Source organism: Aphidius gifuensis, linkage group LG1 (genome assembly GCF_014905175.1).
Source record: "Aphidius gifuensis isolate YNYX2018 linkage group LG1, ASM1490517v1, whole genome shotgun sequence".
NCBI lineage: Eukaryota > Metazoa > Arthropoda > Insecta > Hymenoptera > Braconidae > Aphidius > Aphidius gifuensis.
This window is the reverse complement of record NC_057788.1, coordinates 14996846-15014889: the sequence shown is the minus strand read 5'-3', so window position 1 is coordinate 15014889 and position 18044 is coordinate 14996846. Positions and strand designations below refer to the sequence as shown.

The 18044-nt window shown below is 32.1% G+C and overlaps 2 protein-coding genes across 6 annotated transcripts; one reads left to right on the top strand and one right to left on the bottom strand.

The window, feature by feature from the left end:
- The first annotated feature begins 4926 nt into the window (after nt 1–4926).
- Nucleotides 4927–7386, top strand: LOC122849207 (multiple coagulation factor deficiency protein 2 homolog). 2 transcript variants are annotated; one of them, XM_044147854.1, is made up of 5 exons: nt 4927–5150; nt 6618–6773; nt 6852–6938; nt 7038–7168; nt 7256–7386. In XM_044147854.1, exons 2-5 carry the CDS (start codon nt 6619–6621, stop codon nt 7384–7386), a joined length of 504 nt encoding a protein of 167 aa, XP_044003789.1. In that variant the 5' UTR covers nt 4927–5150; nt 6618. The 2 variants fall into 2 exon arrangements, with proteins under 2 accessions (XP_044003789.1, XP_044003779.1); XM_044147844.1 differs by having other exon boundaries at nt 4928–5150; nt 6615–6773.
- A 23-nt stretch (nt 7387–7409) lies between these two features.
- Nucleotides 7410–9673, bottom strand: LOC122848926 (ribosomal oxygenase 1). Of its 4 annotated transcripts, none has more exons than XM_044147407.1 (3): nt 9500–9542; nt 7677–9354; nt 7410–7605 (listed from the first exon to the last, which is right to left on the bottom strand). In XM_044147407.1, the coding sequence occupies exons 2-3, from the start codon at nt 9351–9353 to the stop codon at nt 7534–7536; spliced, it is 1749 nt and encodes a 582-aa protein (XP_044003342.1). In that variant the 5' UTR covers nt 9354; nt 9500–9542; the 3' UTR covers nt 7410–7533. The 4 variants fall into 4 exon arrangements, with proteins under 4 accessions (XP_044003342.1, XP_044003324.1, XP_044003333.1 ...); XM_044147389.1 differs by having other exon boundaries at nt 9426–9541; XM_044147381.1 differs by lacking the exon at nt 9500–9542 and adding an exon at nt 9556–9673 and having other exon boundaries at nt 7491–7605.
- Between the last annotated feature and the right edge of the window lie 8371 nt (nt 9674–18044).

The following is an 18044-nucleotide window of genomic DNA, read 5'->3' as shown; positions in this document are numbered from 1 at the left end:
TATCGAGTCCAACTCTGTTTTTTTTTATAATAAATGTTTTATTATTCCTGCCTCTCGCCGGGCGCGAACTCTCGACCGAAAACCTAAACCTACACTAAATCTATGCTTTAACTAACTGAGCCACAAGCGCGATATATATGGGGCATTCCAAGTCAAATCACCGAGTCATCGGCCTGACCCCTACCGATTCACTTGGAAATTTTTTTCTAGGTGTATTTTGGACCAAAAAACGACCTTATTTTTTTTCAATTTTTTTCCACCATAAAATAATTTTTTTTTTCCTACTATCGAGTATTTCTCAAATTAGACCAGGTTTAAAATTCTGAAATTTTTCCTATATCGTCTCGAGGTAAAAACAGGTCACCCGTAAAAATTTGGGAATGGGCCGAGAATAATTACTAATTTTTTTATAACTGATTGAAAAAAAATTTTTTTACCAATTTTAAAATAATCTAATTTTAGAATAATCTACTAATGGTTTCTTGTAGAGAAATCGAAAATAAAAATAAATGATATCTGGGCAAATTTTGGTTCTTTCCATATTTCGAGGGTAAAAGCTTCAAAAATTGAATTTTGAGCATCGCAGTTTTTCGATCTTTCCATCCTTAAATATAGGGAAAAACAAAATTCATCAAGATATCATTTATTTTTATTTTTGATTTCTCTACAAGAAACGATTATTAAATTTTTCTATTTTTTAAATTCGTAAAAAAATTTTTTTTTAATCAGTTATAGAAAAATTAGTAATTATTCTCGGCCCATTCCCAAATTTTTATGGGTGACTTGTTTTTACCTCGAGATGATATAGGAAAAATTTCAGAATTTTAAACCTGGTCTAATTTGAGAAATACTCGATAGTAGGAAAAAAAAAATTATTTTATGGTGTAAAAATGGTGGAAAAAAATTGAAAAAAAATAAGGTCGTTTTTTGGTCCAAAATACACCTAGAAAAAAATTTCCAAGTGAATCGGTAGGGGTCAGGCCGATGACTCGGTGATTTGACTTGGAATGCCCCATATATTTCGGAAGTTTTTTGTTCTCTTGTAGTAATTAAGTTCACTCGTAGACTTGGTAGGCTTTTTTGAAGATGATTATTCAAATACAAATATATTTATTTATTCATTTAATTTTAATGCTCCATTGTTGATTTTTTTTTTTCTATTGTCTTGTTTTTTTTTTTTGCCAAAAATTAGCTGATGGTTGGTAGCCATTAATGGCCAGCCATGAATTTGCCATAAATTGGCCGATGAACGGCAGCCATTAAATGGCCAGCCATGAATTTGCCATGAATTGGCCGATGAACGGTAGCCATTAAATGGCCAGCCATGAATTTGCCATGAATTGGCCGATGAACGGTAGCCATCAATGACCAGCCATGATTTTGCCATGAATTGGCCGATGAACAGTAGCCATTAAATGGCCAGCCATGAATTTGCCATGAATTGGCCGATGAACAGTAGCCATTAAATGGCCAGCCATGAATTTGCCATGAATTGACCGATGAACAGTAGCCATTAAATGGCCAGCCATGAATTTGCCATGAATTGGCCGATGAATGGTACCCATTAAATGCCATGTGAATTTGCCATAATGCCAATGGCAGCCATTAAATGGCCAGCAATGCATTTACCATGAATTGGCCGATGAATGGCCAGACGTTGGCCAAGACAAGACTGCCAATCTTGGCAACACAATAATGGACCGATCGTTTGCCAAGTATATCCCATTAATGGCCCTTGCTTGGCTACCAATCATGGGCTGCCGTTTATCGGCCTGCAGTGTATGGCCAATGTTTCCATGCTTGGTATTCCTACACGGGCACGCGGCTGTCGAACGCATATAATCTCAAAGTGTTTTTTGTAAACTTATAGAACAAGTTGGCCGAGATAAATTAAATTTGTGATAACAATAAATAATTTCTTTTTTAATTGAAAAAATTTTAAAATATCTTTTTACGTCTTAAGTCATACTAACATTGCTTCTATTCTACAAAATAAAGTCTTGAAAAAATAAAATAAGGTTTTGATGTTTATTTATTATTTAAGGCAAGTTGATATTATTGCATATAATCGCATTTCGTATTATACATGTATTAAAACGGATGTATGATCTTGAATAGAAATGAAATAAAATTATATGAATATATATTATCATATATAAATATACGATATTATAAAATATCAAACAATAATATACATTAAGGACTTCACCTGAAAACCAGAATAATATAAAATTATATATTATTATATATAATAAAATGTTATAACATACGATAATATTGATATGAGATTTTTCATAAATCAGAATCATATGTAATTAAATGTTATTGTATGTTATTGTATAATTTAATATACAATAATATCAATATAAGATTTTGCATAAAATCAGTCATATAAAAATTAAAATCATATGATACTATTCAGAATTATATGTTATAACATACAATAACATTGACATAAGATATTGCATAAAACCAGAGTAATATACAATTATATATAGCATTAAATACAATTGTATATTATAACATACAATTACTTCGTGGTGTGGAAAAATATTGTGTAAATTAGATTTAAGTGTTTTAAGTTTTTTAAGCCTTTATATGAAGAAATTTTATATTAATAAGATTTTTAGTTTTTCAATTTTTTTACCTAAAAAAAAATAGACCAAAATAGACCCTGAAAATTGACCTGCGGCTAAGTAAAAAATTTGGCTGGTAAAAATAGATAGGTATTGTTTTTTTTTGCTATAATTGAGACTAAGTGAAAGATGTATTTAGCTAAATAAATATCTATAGCTAAGTAAAAAATCTAGCTAAGGAAAAGATGTAGTTAAGAAAAAAAATGAAGCTGGTAAAATTATGTAGATATTGTGTTTGGCTATAATTAAAGCTAAGTAAAAAATCTAGCTAAGGAAAAGATGTAGCTATAAGTAAAAAATGTATATAAGGGAAAAATTAAGCTGGTAAAATAATGTAGATATTGTGTGTTTGGCTATAATTAAAGCTAAGTAAAAAATCTAGCTAAGGAAAAGATGTAGCTAAGAAAAAAAATGAAGCTGGTAAAATTATGTAGATATTGTGTTTGGCTATAATTAAAGCTAAGTAAAAAATCTAGCTAAGGAAAAGATGTAGCTATAAGTAAAAAATGTATATAAGGGAAAAATTAAGCTGGTAAAATAATGTAGATATTGTGTGTTTGGCTATAATTAAAGCTAAGTAAAAAATCTAGCTAAGGAGAAGATGTAGCTGAGGAAAAAATTAAGCTGGTTAAATTATGTAAATATTGTGTGTTTGGCTATAATTAAAGCTAAGTAAAAAATCTAGCTAAAAAAAAAATCTTGCTAAGGAAAAGATGTAGCTGAGAGAAAAATTAAGCTGGTTAAATTATGTAGTAATTATGTGCTAATTCATATAAAATTTTTTCATATAAAGGCTTAAAAAACTTAAAACTAATTTACATCATATTTTTCCACACCACAAATTCCTAGATTTTTAAGTTTTTTTAAGTGCTCAGTTGGCTGGATAGCCTTGTTGTATTATATATAATCGTTATATATAAATTTTATATAAATTATATACACGTTTTCGCCCAATAGTATATATAATCCCTGGTGAAAAAAAACTGGCAGAATCTGGAAGAATAAACTGACAGAATCTGGCAGAATCTGGCAGTTGTTCCAAAAACCGGTCTAAATCTGTAAGAATCTGGCAGAATCTGCAAGAATCTGTAAGAATCTGACAGAATCTGGCAGTTGTTCCGAAAACCGGTCTAAATCTGTAAGAATCTGGCAGAATCTGCAAGAATCTGTCATAATCTGCCAGAATCTGTGCGAATCTGCCATAATCTGCCAGACTATTTTTACGAAAAAATTCTAAAAAAAAAAAAAAATTCTGGACGAATGATTGTGGTTATTACAAACATCACGGTAAGGTATCAAGAAACTTCAATCTCGAAGCGTTGCATTTTTTTTTAAACTTGAATATGTTTTTATAAATTTTTATAAGTATCATAATCTCAGTTCCTATATATTATGTGAATTAACTCTGACCTGAGCACATGTGAAATCGTTGAATAACCACTAACGTAAAATAATGATAAATGAGCTATAAAAGAATAAATTATAACATACTAATAGTTTGATGACGACTTGAAGTCTCCTAGTCAGTTGTATTAATTCAAAAAAATCAATTAATTGAAAAAAAAACTATATTTATCAATTGAACTGGCAGAATCTGGCAGAATCTGCCAGACTGTTGGAAATCAAATATGTGGCTGACAGAATCTAGGCAGAATCTGGCATGCTGTTGGAAGTCGAATATGTGGCTGACAGAATCTGGCAGAATCTAGCAGACTGTTAAGGTCGAGTATTTGGCTGGCAATACCTGACAGAATCTGGCAGACTGTTGAAAGCCGAATATTTGGCTGGCAGAATCTGCCAGATTTTTTCATTTTTTGTCGAATCTTGCAGAATCTACCAGAATCTAACAGAATCTGCCAGATTTTTTTTACCAGGGAATTGTTATATATAATTATTATATATAATTTTATATATAAATTATATATTTTTTTTCCGTGTGGGACGTACTAGAGACCATATAGTAAAAATTAACGTGCTCTAGTCAAATATTATATATTTCTCTTTCTACATACACAACATAATTTATTATTAATTATTATTATTATATGAAATAAATGCTTGTATATAATTTGAAAAGTAAATTAATGGATGCATGTATTTTCGAACACAATATTTTTTCATGCACTTTTCATTTATATCTCTCAAATTATTGAGTTCTTCACTGTGGAAATAATTTGAGCAGAAACCAAATTCGTAAAAGTGATGAATCTAAAAGTCTCGCTGATATACTTACAATACTTGTGCCGCGCACAATATCTTCTACGCAGCCGTGATTTGAAAAAAGTCGATAGTTATCCATGTGCGCTAAAAGAGAAAAAAATACACTGAGAAACGCAAAAAATATTATGCATGAACAATGCACCAAAGTTGAAAAAAGGTGTGTGTTACGAGCTAGGACCATATTCTGAAAATAACTGAATACTCAAATAAACTGAATTGTTCATCATCAATCATAAGAACAATAAAGAGAGCTATATAGAAGCTGCATTCGTTCTGATTTCTACATAACAGCAAGTAAGAAAAAATTTATTCTTCAAACACAAAAATACTCGATCGAGTAATTATCATAAGTTTTTCGGTTTTTTTTCGTGCTGAATGGTATTTTAAAATATATTAAGAGCTTTCATCTTATAACTATTATTCCTATGTAAGTTTTCATCTTATGACTATTAACTATATTATAAAAAAAAATGTATAAAAACATCCTTTTTTCCTTAGTTACGAGTATACGACCGAAAAAAATACTAATAATATCAAAATTTTTAAAAATACTAGTAAGTGCCTGTTTCGATTAATGGTCAGAGATACATAATTAAAAAAATGTATTCAAATAATACTAAAATCAGAAAAAACAAATTTATATCTCATTATTCCTTCTTATTTAAAATGTTATTCTTCTAATATTAAATAGGCTGTTATTATTACAACAAAAAAAAAAAATATTTGAAATGAGTTCTGTAAGCTGATACATGTGGGCACTCATATTGCATCTCTTTTTTTGTAAGAGAAATTTTCTGTCAGTCTTTTACTACTACACTAAAGGAACAAATGATATAAATTATTTATGGATTTCGCCCCCTGCCCCCTCCTTCTCAACCCGACGACAGTATTTCGCACCCACTAGGGGTGCCACTTCTGCCACGGGGGTCCACTTGTGTTCGAAGAGACAAGTCCCCAGGGTATTTTTACCCCACCAACCACCTACTCTTATCTCAACATATGCATTTCCAAATTCGACCCCGTCCTTAAGCCTATAGAATTGATTCCTAAGTACCCCCAAATCCCTGTCCACTGTGAGTGCTTTCTAACACCTAACTTTTACACATTCATACATGTATTTATAATGTCAGTAACTTGATACCTTTTTGATAATTCGTACCTCCTTTATTTTCTTCCTTCCAAATTTAAAACCACCATAAAAGTTTTATTTAGATAATTTAACTATCTGAATAAAACTATTCTATCTTTTTAATAATCATTAATAGTTGTCATAAATATTTTTTTTTTGTGAATAATTATTGTAAAAAATTCAAATTTTTACCAAAAATCTAAATGCATCATTGTTGAAAAAAATATTTAAATCACCAATTAGTTCATGAATGATAGCAAAACTTGGTGAAAAGTTTGGAATCTCTTGAGAATGTGCGACAAGTAATGGTGAGTGCCCCCGACGCAGTCGATATATCGCTGGACCCCTGGCTTTTCACCAATCTAAATCAATGAGCTCGTGAGTAATCGCATAATAATTACCATCGCCCCCTTCGATCAGCCCATCTGTCGACAGCCGAGGGTGGTGATTTTTTTTTCTATTTCCAATGCTCAAACTGGAACACAACTCAGCAGGTTCTATTGTCTAAAAAATTTTGTCCTTTCGCATCATTTAAATCTAGAAAAAAAACAATTGCTCCATCCAAAAAGTACCCCAAAACATTTTAATTGTATTTCTATTTTTAATATCAAAGTAATTTTTATTTTCAGCAGAATGATGATCCGAATAGTTTTGTTTGGTTTATGTTTTGGATTTTCAATGGCTTTCCGGGGTCCCCATCATCCGCGAAGTTCAGTTTCTCATCATCACTATGTTCCTCAAGGAAATATTAAACTAACTCAAGATTCTCAGCTACTCCATGATACTGCGTAAGCTATTGAACTATATTGGTGTAATAGATAATAGTTAATATTTAAAAACTCCTTACTTTATCTTTTTTTTTGTAGACATTTAATAGAAGATATGGGACATCTTGGGGAAACGATGGATATTTCAAAAATGAACGCCGAAGAGTTGAGCTTTTACTACTTCAAGTATTTAGTTTATTTGATTTGTTAATTTAAATTTATAATTAATTTAAAAAAAACGTGAAATTAAAAAATCCGTTTCTTTCTCGATTTTTATAATTTTAGGACTCATGACATGGATAATAATACTAAACTCGACGGTTTGGAAATGCTCCATGCAATTCAGCATACATTTCATGAGCATGACGATAAACTTGGTGACTATGATAGTGAAAACCAAATACATCTTATTATTGGTAAGTTAATTTGGTTTAAATTTTAATCTAAAAGTCAAGTAGATTTTATTCACTTAATTGAATAACACTATATTTCTTTTGTTGTAGAATTAATTGATAGGGTTCTTGAAGAAGATGACTTAGACAACGATGGGTATCTAGGATATATTGAGTATGTTTTAGCGAGACAAAAAAGTCAAACTGATGTTCAAACGCCAAGAAACAATTTGAACCTTTAATGGAAAAAAGTAAACGTATTTTTTATGCAATGAATAAATTATATTGATTATTCAAATTTTTAATAATTATTTTGAGCAAATAAGATTAAAAAATTTTAACTTATCTAACTATTTTGATACATAATGAAAAACTTATTTTTTTTTATTTCATTCAATAATCGGTAAGGGTACATCTGTCAGAACAATGCACTTTTCCCAAAGATCTCTTGCAACTTGAACCTAAAACAAAAAAGAATAATTATAATAAAATAAAATTTAATAGTTCACTAATTAGATATGACAATCCTTACCTTGTTATCTTCACCTTCGATAGGTAAATCGTCAACTTTGACAAAATCTGGGTAACTCGCAATAATTTTTTTCACAGCAGGAACGATGTGACTGTCAAGTTCTAAAAACTGAAGTTCATATTGATGATACTCTTTAGAATTTTCTGAGGAATAATAAATTCGCCAAGCTTCTTTGTTTTCAACAAGTCTGACACAATGTGCTCTCACCAGTCTGATTCTCGTGTCAGGTTCAATTTCAACTCGATTAACAACGACACCTTGCTCAATCATTCGTTCACCATCTTGAAGAGCTGAGCACTCTAGTTCAATTGGTGCCAAAACCGGTGGTAAAAAATCATGAATATGATTTTTTGCGATTTGATCAGCAGCTTTATCAATATCAATCATATCAATCATTTTATGTAACAAATCTTTTGTATTTTTTATAAATTTTTGTCGAAATTCAGTATTTTTTTTTGAATGTACAGAACCAATTTCATTAAGATAATTCAATGGAAGTCCTTGTCGAAACTCGGAATTACATTCAATGGAAGTTTTCAATGCTTCCGGAACGAGTTCTTCTAAAAAATTTCCCCAACTATTTTTTTGATAGCAACTCAAAGTTATATGAAGACTGTGACACCCATCAATGGTTTCTCCTTGATGAATTGTACCACGAGGAAAATACAGTAAATCTCCTGCTTCAACAACTACATCTAAAATTGGTTCTCCAATTTCTGATTGATCAAAATTCTTTGATGAATATCTTGGAAGATATTCTTCATCATTTCGTGGTTTATAAAGACGCCAGCGCTTTTTTCCTTCAATTTGTAAAATAAATGCTTCAATATCATCGTAGTGTGGAGCAAATCCCTGGCTATCCGGAGGTGTTAAGTAAGAGTTTGCTCCCACAAAGCATCCAAAATACTCTTGTAATGATGCATTTAGTGTATGCAACTTCGGAATAAAAGTTTGCGGATTGAGCATTCGAACAGAACAACCATTTGCATAATAATCCCAAACAACACTCGGAAGTGCTCGGCCCGGTGGATTATGAGTTTCTCGTTGACCATCCGAATAAGATGTTATATCGATATTTTTAGTGAATAGAATATTATACTTTCTTAATAGGTCATCTATCATTGGTGTTGACATTAAAAGTTTGTAGTAATTTGCCTTATTTCGTTTAATATGTAAGGGAGCCTTTTCCCAACTTTTGTTAAAAAATTTGTCAACAGACATTGGATGAATTAACCACGAAAATAGTATTGAGGAGTCTTCTATTGGATTAACACTATTTACATTCTCTTCTGCTTTATAAGATGGTGATGATAGACAGGAGGTAATTTTGGTATTTTTTTTTTTCTTATTTTCTTTTTTTATGCTTGTCTTCATCGCTTTTGAACATGATGATTTTGTAGATTCAGTTTTCATTGATGTTTTGTTGGTTTTATCGTCATCACTTACTGCATCATGAAGCTTTAATTTGTTGGGTGTTTTTTTTTTTTGTAGACATGAGTTTTTGCTTACATCGAAACCATTGGAACTCGTAGAAGTCTTGTTACACTCAAAATCGCTTGTTATTGAATTCGATCTCTTCCTTTTAACTTTTACTTTAGATTTTTCCTTGACACTGTTTCGTTTTTTGGAATCTGAATACATAGCAAAAGCTGAAACGGGAATACCAGAAGTTTCCATTCTGAAATTTATTTATAATGAGATATGAATTTCTAAGTTAATGTTTTATACGAGATAAAAGAAATCAGTTACGTATTTATCGAACTTTAAAAATGATCAATTATATCGTGTGAAAAAAAATTTTTCATAAGATAATGCATGCATACTTTTATCTATAATAAATGTAATCAAACTACGATATAAAAGTTGTATAGTAACTTACCATGTGAATTATTCTACGACCACGTGTTAAACAACAAAAATATTATATATATCAGCACCCGTATTCACAGGACATTACAATTTAGGGCTTTTTTTCACCACTCACAGCGCTTGTGAAGCTTTTGTATGTAAAATCTATATAAAAAAATTTTTACAAGCGCCATCAGCGGCAAAAAAAAGCCCTACATTGTAAAAAATTTGCCCCGTGAATTGGACTGCTGAGTTTTATCTATTTCATGGAGGTGAATAAGGAGTGTAAGCTTTGCTTTTTTACTGTGTTAAAGCATAGGCTGTCACTGAAGCCTCAATTTCGGAGTAAGTCAGTTCGAAAAACTACCAGCTGCAGCGCTGACATCAGCCCTTGACCAAAAAAAAAGACAGAACAAAATATTCTTATTCACTCTAGCCTGTACAACTATGTTTAAGGTGAAACACAAGTATTGTTCTGTTTTACCGGTAAAGCCCATGTGTTTTATATAGGAAAAAATTAAAATAATAATAATAGTTTTTTTTTTGTATGTAAAAGCATACAGACTTTACCGGTAAAACAGAACAATACTTGTGTTTCACCTTAAAGACAAAAATTACACGTGATACTGTCGTTCGAGTCCGATACCAGCGCCCTCATTTACTCCGAAATGTCGGCTTCAGTACAAAAGCAAAGCTTACACTCCTTATCAGTGATGGGTAAATGGTCGATTTTTGAGGTTTCATACACTTACAGTAAGATACTGTAAGATACTGTAAGATACCTCTGACGCCATTTTGAACATTCTTATTGACTGTCGACTGCTGTCGACTCGACAATTAGTTCTTATTGCTCGATATATATTGGTACATGTAATTTATTTGTTATATAAATATATATAATATCAAGGAAAACCAGTTTGAAGGAATTAATGTTGCTTGAAACATAATTTTTTGGCAACATTAATTTCTTAGCTCCATCCTTTCCTTAGCTACTGCTTTTCCTCGGACATTTTCTATTTATTAAATAAATAATATACATGTCATTTTATTTTTAAAAGATGGAAATGTCCAAGAAAAAGCAGTAGCTAAGGGAAAGATGTAGCTAAGGAATTAATGTTGCTTAAAAAAGAATTTCTTTGGCAACTGTAATTCTTTAGCTCCATCTTTTCCTTAGCTACTATTTTTCCTTGGGATTTTTATTTATTTAAAAAATAAAATGCATGTAATTTTATTTATTAAATAAATTAAAATGTCCAAAGAAAAGCAGTAGCTAAGAAAAAGATGTAGCTAAGAAATTAATGTTGCCAAAAAATTATGTTTTAAGGAATTAATGTTGCTTTAATTTTAAATAACTAATTTTTTAAATAAATAAAAATCCCAAGGAAAAATAGTAGCTAAGGAAAAGATGGAGCTAAGGAATTACAGTTGCCAAAGAAATTCTTTTTTAAGCAACATTAATTCCTTAGCTACATCTTTTCCTTAGCTACTGCTTGTTTTTGGAATTTTTATTTATTTAATAAATGAATTACATGTATTTATCGAATAAAAAAAAATTGTAGCACGAAGGTTCCACTTTTATTCGTAGAAGGCGCTGGGAACGCAATGTAAGATACCTCGATGTATGAAACCGATGATGTAAGATACGGTATCTTACATGGTATCTTACACATGTAAGATACCGAGGTATCTTACCTACCTAACACTGCTCCTTATTCACCTCCATGATCTATTTGTATAAAACATCTTTCTCTAGTGGCGAAAGTTGAAACTACCATCAGAAGTAACCAAAAGGAATTATATACCATGGTAGAAATACTACAGGTATGGCAGTGCGCAGCCTGGTTTGGCCGCTGTGAATCGACCAATCAAAAGGTCGCCTTCTCGCCACAAAAATGGATGACTTTATGCGCGCGCGATACAAATTTGTTAAGAAAATTTTCAAGTTTTTTTTAAGTTTTTCAAAAGTTATCATATTTATTCAACTAGATTTGATATATTTTATAATGATTCACATACATTAAAAATAAAAACCAATTATTTATATTAAATAAATAAATCCAACTATAATAATTACAACACAACCTCTATTGTTTGTGGCATAAAAAAAAACAACAATAAAAATATTATAATTTATTTGTTAAACTGTCTTGGTTTTTTTATTTTTCTGATTTTTTATAAACATGCTCTACATATATTTAGTAGTATTTACAACAATATAAAAAATAGATGCCAAAACAGTATGTTAGAGAGAGAGGCTCTTAGAATAGAGATTGCGTGTTAGAAAGAAAAGCAAAACAGCTCGATGGCGCGTTGTTGATTGGTTGAAAAAATAAGGCTGCGCAGAACGCGACGAAAAAAGCATCGACTACTGCCATACCTGTAGTACTTCTACCATGATTATATACAAGCTTGCATGTAAAATGAAGTTTACAGGAGTGCTATTCTTGGTCCCGTATGGCGGGAATTATTGCGGGTCCCGCAATAACGATTCGCCGACAAGAAATGTTAGTCGCGATAGAAAAACATGAAGGCGCTTGTTGTTGCTTTTATGTAAATTCTACCTTATTTTTGCATTTGCATACGACTAAGGCAGCTTCACATGAAAGCAACAACAAGCGCCTTTATATTTTTCTATCGCGACAAACATTTCTTGTCGGCGAATCGTTATTACGGGACTCACAGTCCAATTCACAGGACAAATTTTTTACAATTTAGGACTTTTTTTTGCCGCTGATGGCGCTTGTAAAATTTTTTTTTATATAGATTTTACATACAAAAGCTTCACAAGCACCGTGAGTGGTAAAAGCCGGAGGTATATTACAGTTTCTTACAGTATCTTACAGTATCTTACTGTAAGTGTATGAAACCTCAAAAATCGACCATTTACCCATCACTGACTGATAGTAATTTAGGGAAGTGAATAGGGAACTTGGAATTTTTTTTAAATTCGATATGTATCGCCGCCATCTTGGAGATCACGAACCAACTGAGGTTTTAGAACTTACTCCTAGCACGGTTCTTTGACTTTTTTTTCGCGCATCATGACCACGCAGACACTCAGTAGCTAAAAAATCAAGTGTGTTTTTAGGTTATTTGTTACTAGGTGCTTTCTTTTGTGTATTTATTTTTTTTCCTGTTTATTCTCGCGTATGTGCAGTTGAATGCGCAGTCAGCAAAAAGTCAGTTTGCAACAGCGTAGGATATGAGAGGCTGGATCAGCCATGTTTTAATTCTTATTTTTGAAAAATTATTTGTTCGACGCCACTGTTCTCTCAACAAGTTTGCACGACAGGCAGATGTGCATGACCATACGCATGAAAGTGAAAAAAAATAAATACACAAAAGAAAGCACCTTGTGTAGGTTTTCACACATAAGTAATTCAAAAATTTTACTTGAATCCTCAATTTTTGCGCAATTGCGCGGTCAGTGTACGTAAAAAAAAACTGGCCAAAGAACGGTGGGGTCCGTTCAGACACTCTCATTTTTTCGAATCTTCAAGATGGTGGCGGTTCAGACAAGCAATTGACATAGGCACTGATGTCCGCCATTTTGAAGATAGCGGACGTCGGTGCCTATCTAAAATTGCTAGGCTGAATCGCCGCCATCTTGAAGATCTGAAAAAATCAGACTTTCTGAACGGGCCCTTATCAGGTGCTTTCTTTTGTGTATTTATTTTTTTTTCTGATTATTTTTGCGCATGCGTAGGTGAATGCGCAGTCAGCAAAAAGTCAGTTTGCCACAGCGTAGGATATAAGGGGACTGGATCAGCCAGGTTTTAATTCTTATTTTTTGAGAATTATTTCTTCGACGTCAATGTTTTCTCCTCGTGTTTGCATGACATACGCATAAAAGTGAAAAAAAATAGATACACAAAAGAAAGCACCTAATGTGAGGGGGATTCCGACCTTTTCCGAGTGCCCCACTCTCGTCACATGCGCGCGTCGTTTTGGTAGGTACACGGCAAGAAAGACGAGATAGAGTCTGCACCGTTGTAACTGGAGAAACAATCGAGCCTTGGTAGCAGTATAAAACTATAGAAGTATTACATACATACATGATAACCAGCACCCGTATTCACAGGGAAAATTTTATACAATTTAGGGCTTTCTTTGGCCACTGATGGCGCTTGTCAAATTTTTTTTACATAGATTTCACATACAAAAGCTCACAAGCGCTGCCAGTGGAGGAAAAAAGCCCTAAATTGTAATGCCCTGTGAATACGGGTGCAGTGTTGGGTAAATGATCGATTTTCGAGTTTAATACTTTCATACTGGTATGAAAGTATGAAAGTATGAAATTCATGAACGCCCTCTATGGCATCAAAACTGTCTACCATACCAGCACCCGTATTCAGAGGATTTTCTCATTAGGGCTTTTTTTTCCGATGGCGGCGCTTGTGAACTTTTTATATAGATATTACATGGAAAAGCTTCACAAGCGCCACCATCGGAAACGCCTAATGATCTCTGAAGTGCAATAATCAGGAGCCGGTTTTTTCGTCCAACATTACAGTTAACTAAGGTTTAAACTCTAGTTAACTAACTAAGGATTTGGTTACTGACTGCGTTTTTTATATGCTTTAGTATTGAAAATATCAATCGATAAGTAGTTAATCCTTAGTTAGTTAAAGTTAGTTAATGCTCAGTTAACTGTAATGGTGGACGAAAAAACCGGCCCCAATTCACAGGGCAAATTTTTTACAATTTAGAGCTTTTTTTTGACGGTGATGGCGCTTGTAAAATTTTTTTATATAGATTTTACATATGACAACTCCAGAAGCGCCGCCAGTGGAAAGAAAAGCTCTAAATTGTGAATAGGACTGCAGCATAAAACTCTCAGCTGTCAAATTTTTTGTTGATATAATAATAGATATATTACAGAATAAACAAATAATATGAGCAATATTCGATTATAAAATCAACAAGAGCAATGTATTTGAATTCATTTTAACAGATAATAAGCTATTGACAAATGACTAAGTGATGGATGTAGCTCACCTGTTAATTTTTGAAGAGTTAATTTAGCCAAAGTAATTAATAGGTAAGCCACATCCTTTCCTTAGCTATTTTACCCATAGTTTTTAATTTTTTTAAATAAATAAAAAGCTAAAAGAAAAATGGCTAAGGAATAGATCTTGCTTACCTATTCATTTTTAAAGAATTGATTGAGCCAAAAAAATTAACACGTAGGCAATATCCTTTCCTTAGCAATTTTTCCTATAGCTTATTATCTATATAAAAAAATTAAAAGCTATGAGAAAAATGATAGCTAAGGAAAGGATGTTGTTTACATGTTGATTTATAAAGAATTAATTTAGTAGAAATTAACATGTAGGCAACATCCTTTCCTTTGCTGATACTTTTCCTATAGCTTTTCATTTATTTCAATTAAAAACTCCATAAAATTCCGGAAAAACTCCGTAAAATTCCGGAAAAACTCCGTAAAATTCCGGAAATACTCGGCCGTAAAAGTCCGGAAATACTCCGTACAATTCCGAAAAACTCCGTACAATTCCGAAAAACTCCGTAAAATTCCGGAAATACTCCGTAGATATCCAGAAATACTCCGTAAAATTCCGGAAAACTCCGTCTCGCTCCGGAATTGGCACATTAAAAATTTTTGGTAATTTATTTTCCTTCATTATACACAGGAATTCGAGTATTTTGGAATTGCTACGGGTTTCTCGTATTTTTCCGCATTGTTTCTAAGTGAGCCAATTCCGGAATAATCCGGAGTAATCCGGAATAATCCGGAGCAATTCTGGAGAATTCTTTCTACCAGGGGGATGTTGCCTACCTGTTAATTTATGAGAAATTAATTCAGCCAAAGAAATTAACACGTAAATAACATCCTTCCCTTAACTATTTTGTCTATAGCTTTTATTTTTTTGAATAGATAAAAAGCTATTCAATAAATTTATTACTACTGTTAAATGTCTAAGGGAAGATCGAAGCTATAATTAAAGAAATGATACTTTTAAATTCAAATAATGATTTATAAGTAATTAAAAATGGTGTGTGGCATGATATACGAAAATTCTTACAGATAGCGTTACTAAGACTCCATATACTTGGTTGGCAGAATTATGAAAAATAAAAAACTGAGTCATAGAATAAATAAATTTATCTAAAATATAAATCAACATGCATATTTTATTTATTACTCTACAAAGACGACACATTGTTTTTAAAAAAATCATTAGAATAATTAGCTAGTTAACAATAATACAACAGAAAATTCGAACTTATTGATAAAAACTGTAAGATTATAAATAACTGAATTGATGATAATCAATTTTCTAAAAATATGTGAGATAAATGAGACGAAAAGATTACTAAATAAAAATTACAATTAGCACATCAGTTTTAATCCTTAATTTTTTTTTAATTGAGATCAATTCATGTATCATACAACGCATTGTTGTATGAGTTGTAGCATATCCTGCTTGTCCAGTTTTCAATTTCAAGTCATTTACTAATTAATATTGATTTAAAAAAAAAATAATACTGCTAAAAAAAATATAATAGTTTTTTTGGCCTTATGGTGTCATGACATCTATTTAGTCTTTAATGAGAGTATCCACAATGCAAGTTTGCCAAAATCAGGGTTACCAGTTTTTCGGAGCATTGTATCGCCATCTCCTTACTTAGAAATCACCACATATCGCCATCTTTTATCCAACTTTATACACATACTTGCGCATGCGCGAGTAAAGTGATAAAAAATGTCGACCAAATGTCATGTTGGTGTCGGGCAATGTTGAGGAGGCTTAATCAAATGTGTACAATGATATTTAAACAATAACATTTCTTAAATAATCAACAACGAAGTAGATATCAAGTTAATATTTTATCAATTCATTATAATATTTAATAAAAAATAAATAAATCAAACATTTTTATTCATTTTTCAGAACATCCTCTGAATACGGCACCCGTATTCACGGGGCAAAATTGTTCTCATTAGGGCTTTTTTTTCCGCTGATGGCGCTTGACAAAATTTTTTTTATATAGATTTCACATAGAAAAGCTCCACAAACGCCACCATCGGAAAAAAAACGCCCTACTGAGAACATCTTCTGAATACGGGTGCGGGTGCAGTAAAGCTGGGGTGCATTCCTTTAATAAAAAATTTTTTTTGCTGAAATTATTACTTAAACTTTGCATTTCCAAATTATGAGGATCATAAAGCGATGTCTCCACGCTATAGAAATCTCATGCAAGTTCTTGCACGAAAAAATGAAACATGGTTGCGATAGTCTTGCAAGGCTTTTAAAGGCTTATTTCCACTAAAATTCTAGTAATTATCTAGTGATAAAAGATCTTGCAAGCATTCCTATAGCATGGAGACTCCGCTTTATTCATTTCCCATACGTTCCCAAATCATTTCCAAACGATTCTATAGGGTTCTGACCTATTCGCCATGGCATCTGGTGGCGCATAGTGAACTATTTCCAAATGATTGAAATCACATTGAAAATTTTATATGGTATAGTTTGTTAACCATAGCATACTATAGTAAAATCGTTTGGAATGCGCCATATTGCTTCACAGATAAGCTTTTACACAATAAATGTGTGCGTGACCGGTCAAACCCCGCCCATAGGTCAGATCCCTATATCTCAGTTTTTTATTTTTCATAATCCCGCCAACCAAGTATATGGAGCCCCCAAGAAGACTAGAATTACAGGAAGACGAACTTGCCTCAAAAAACTGCCAAAATTTTCTGTTTATCAGTCAACTAATTAATATGTACATAATAATCTGTAATTTTATACTTAACCTAACAAATACATATATATTTTTTAACAGTAAATAATAATTGTCTTACCGTTGAAATTTAAAAAAAAATCCTTTCACTTGATTTTGGATATTGACTGTCGCATCCCCTGATACAACAGTAAAACACCATGCTTCTAATTAATTAACTCAATTAACTCAATCAACATCGAATTTTCAACATGGCTCATAAATAAATCCTTTTTAAAAAAAATGTTTGTATTATGCGCATTGTAAAAAAAAGCGATACAAGTTGCGCACGTTACCGGGGTACTGCTAGCGCTCCTCAATTATGCGGCGACCACATAGCGATACGTTTTTCATAGCGAGATAGGGAGTAAGACGTAAAGGCGTGTGGTCACTAGCATAGTTTTTCGAACAAGTTCTATGCCATAGTCCATTTATTACCAGAAACAACTGACTTTTTCAGTGATAACTGTGAATAATCTAGATGTTTCTGGTAATAAATGGACTATGGCATAGAACTTGTTCGAAAAACTATGCTAGTGGCCACCACTGAAATATAATAAAACTGGAAGGTGAACTCCTATGCTTAGCCAATGCACGGAGTGTCGCCAGAGATAGCAATATATTGGTTGGCTTTCCCTCTCACTCACGCATGCGCACATTAAATCTTGTACAGTCAACGTCAAAACAAACAAGTACTACACGGTATAAAAGTTACATTATATTTCAGTACATAGTCTCAACCAATTATAGTTGACGTGACTGTACCGACAA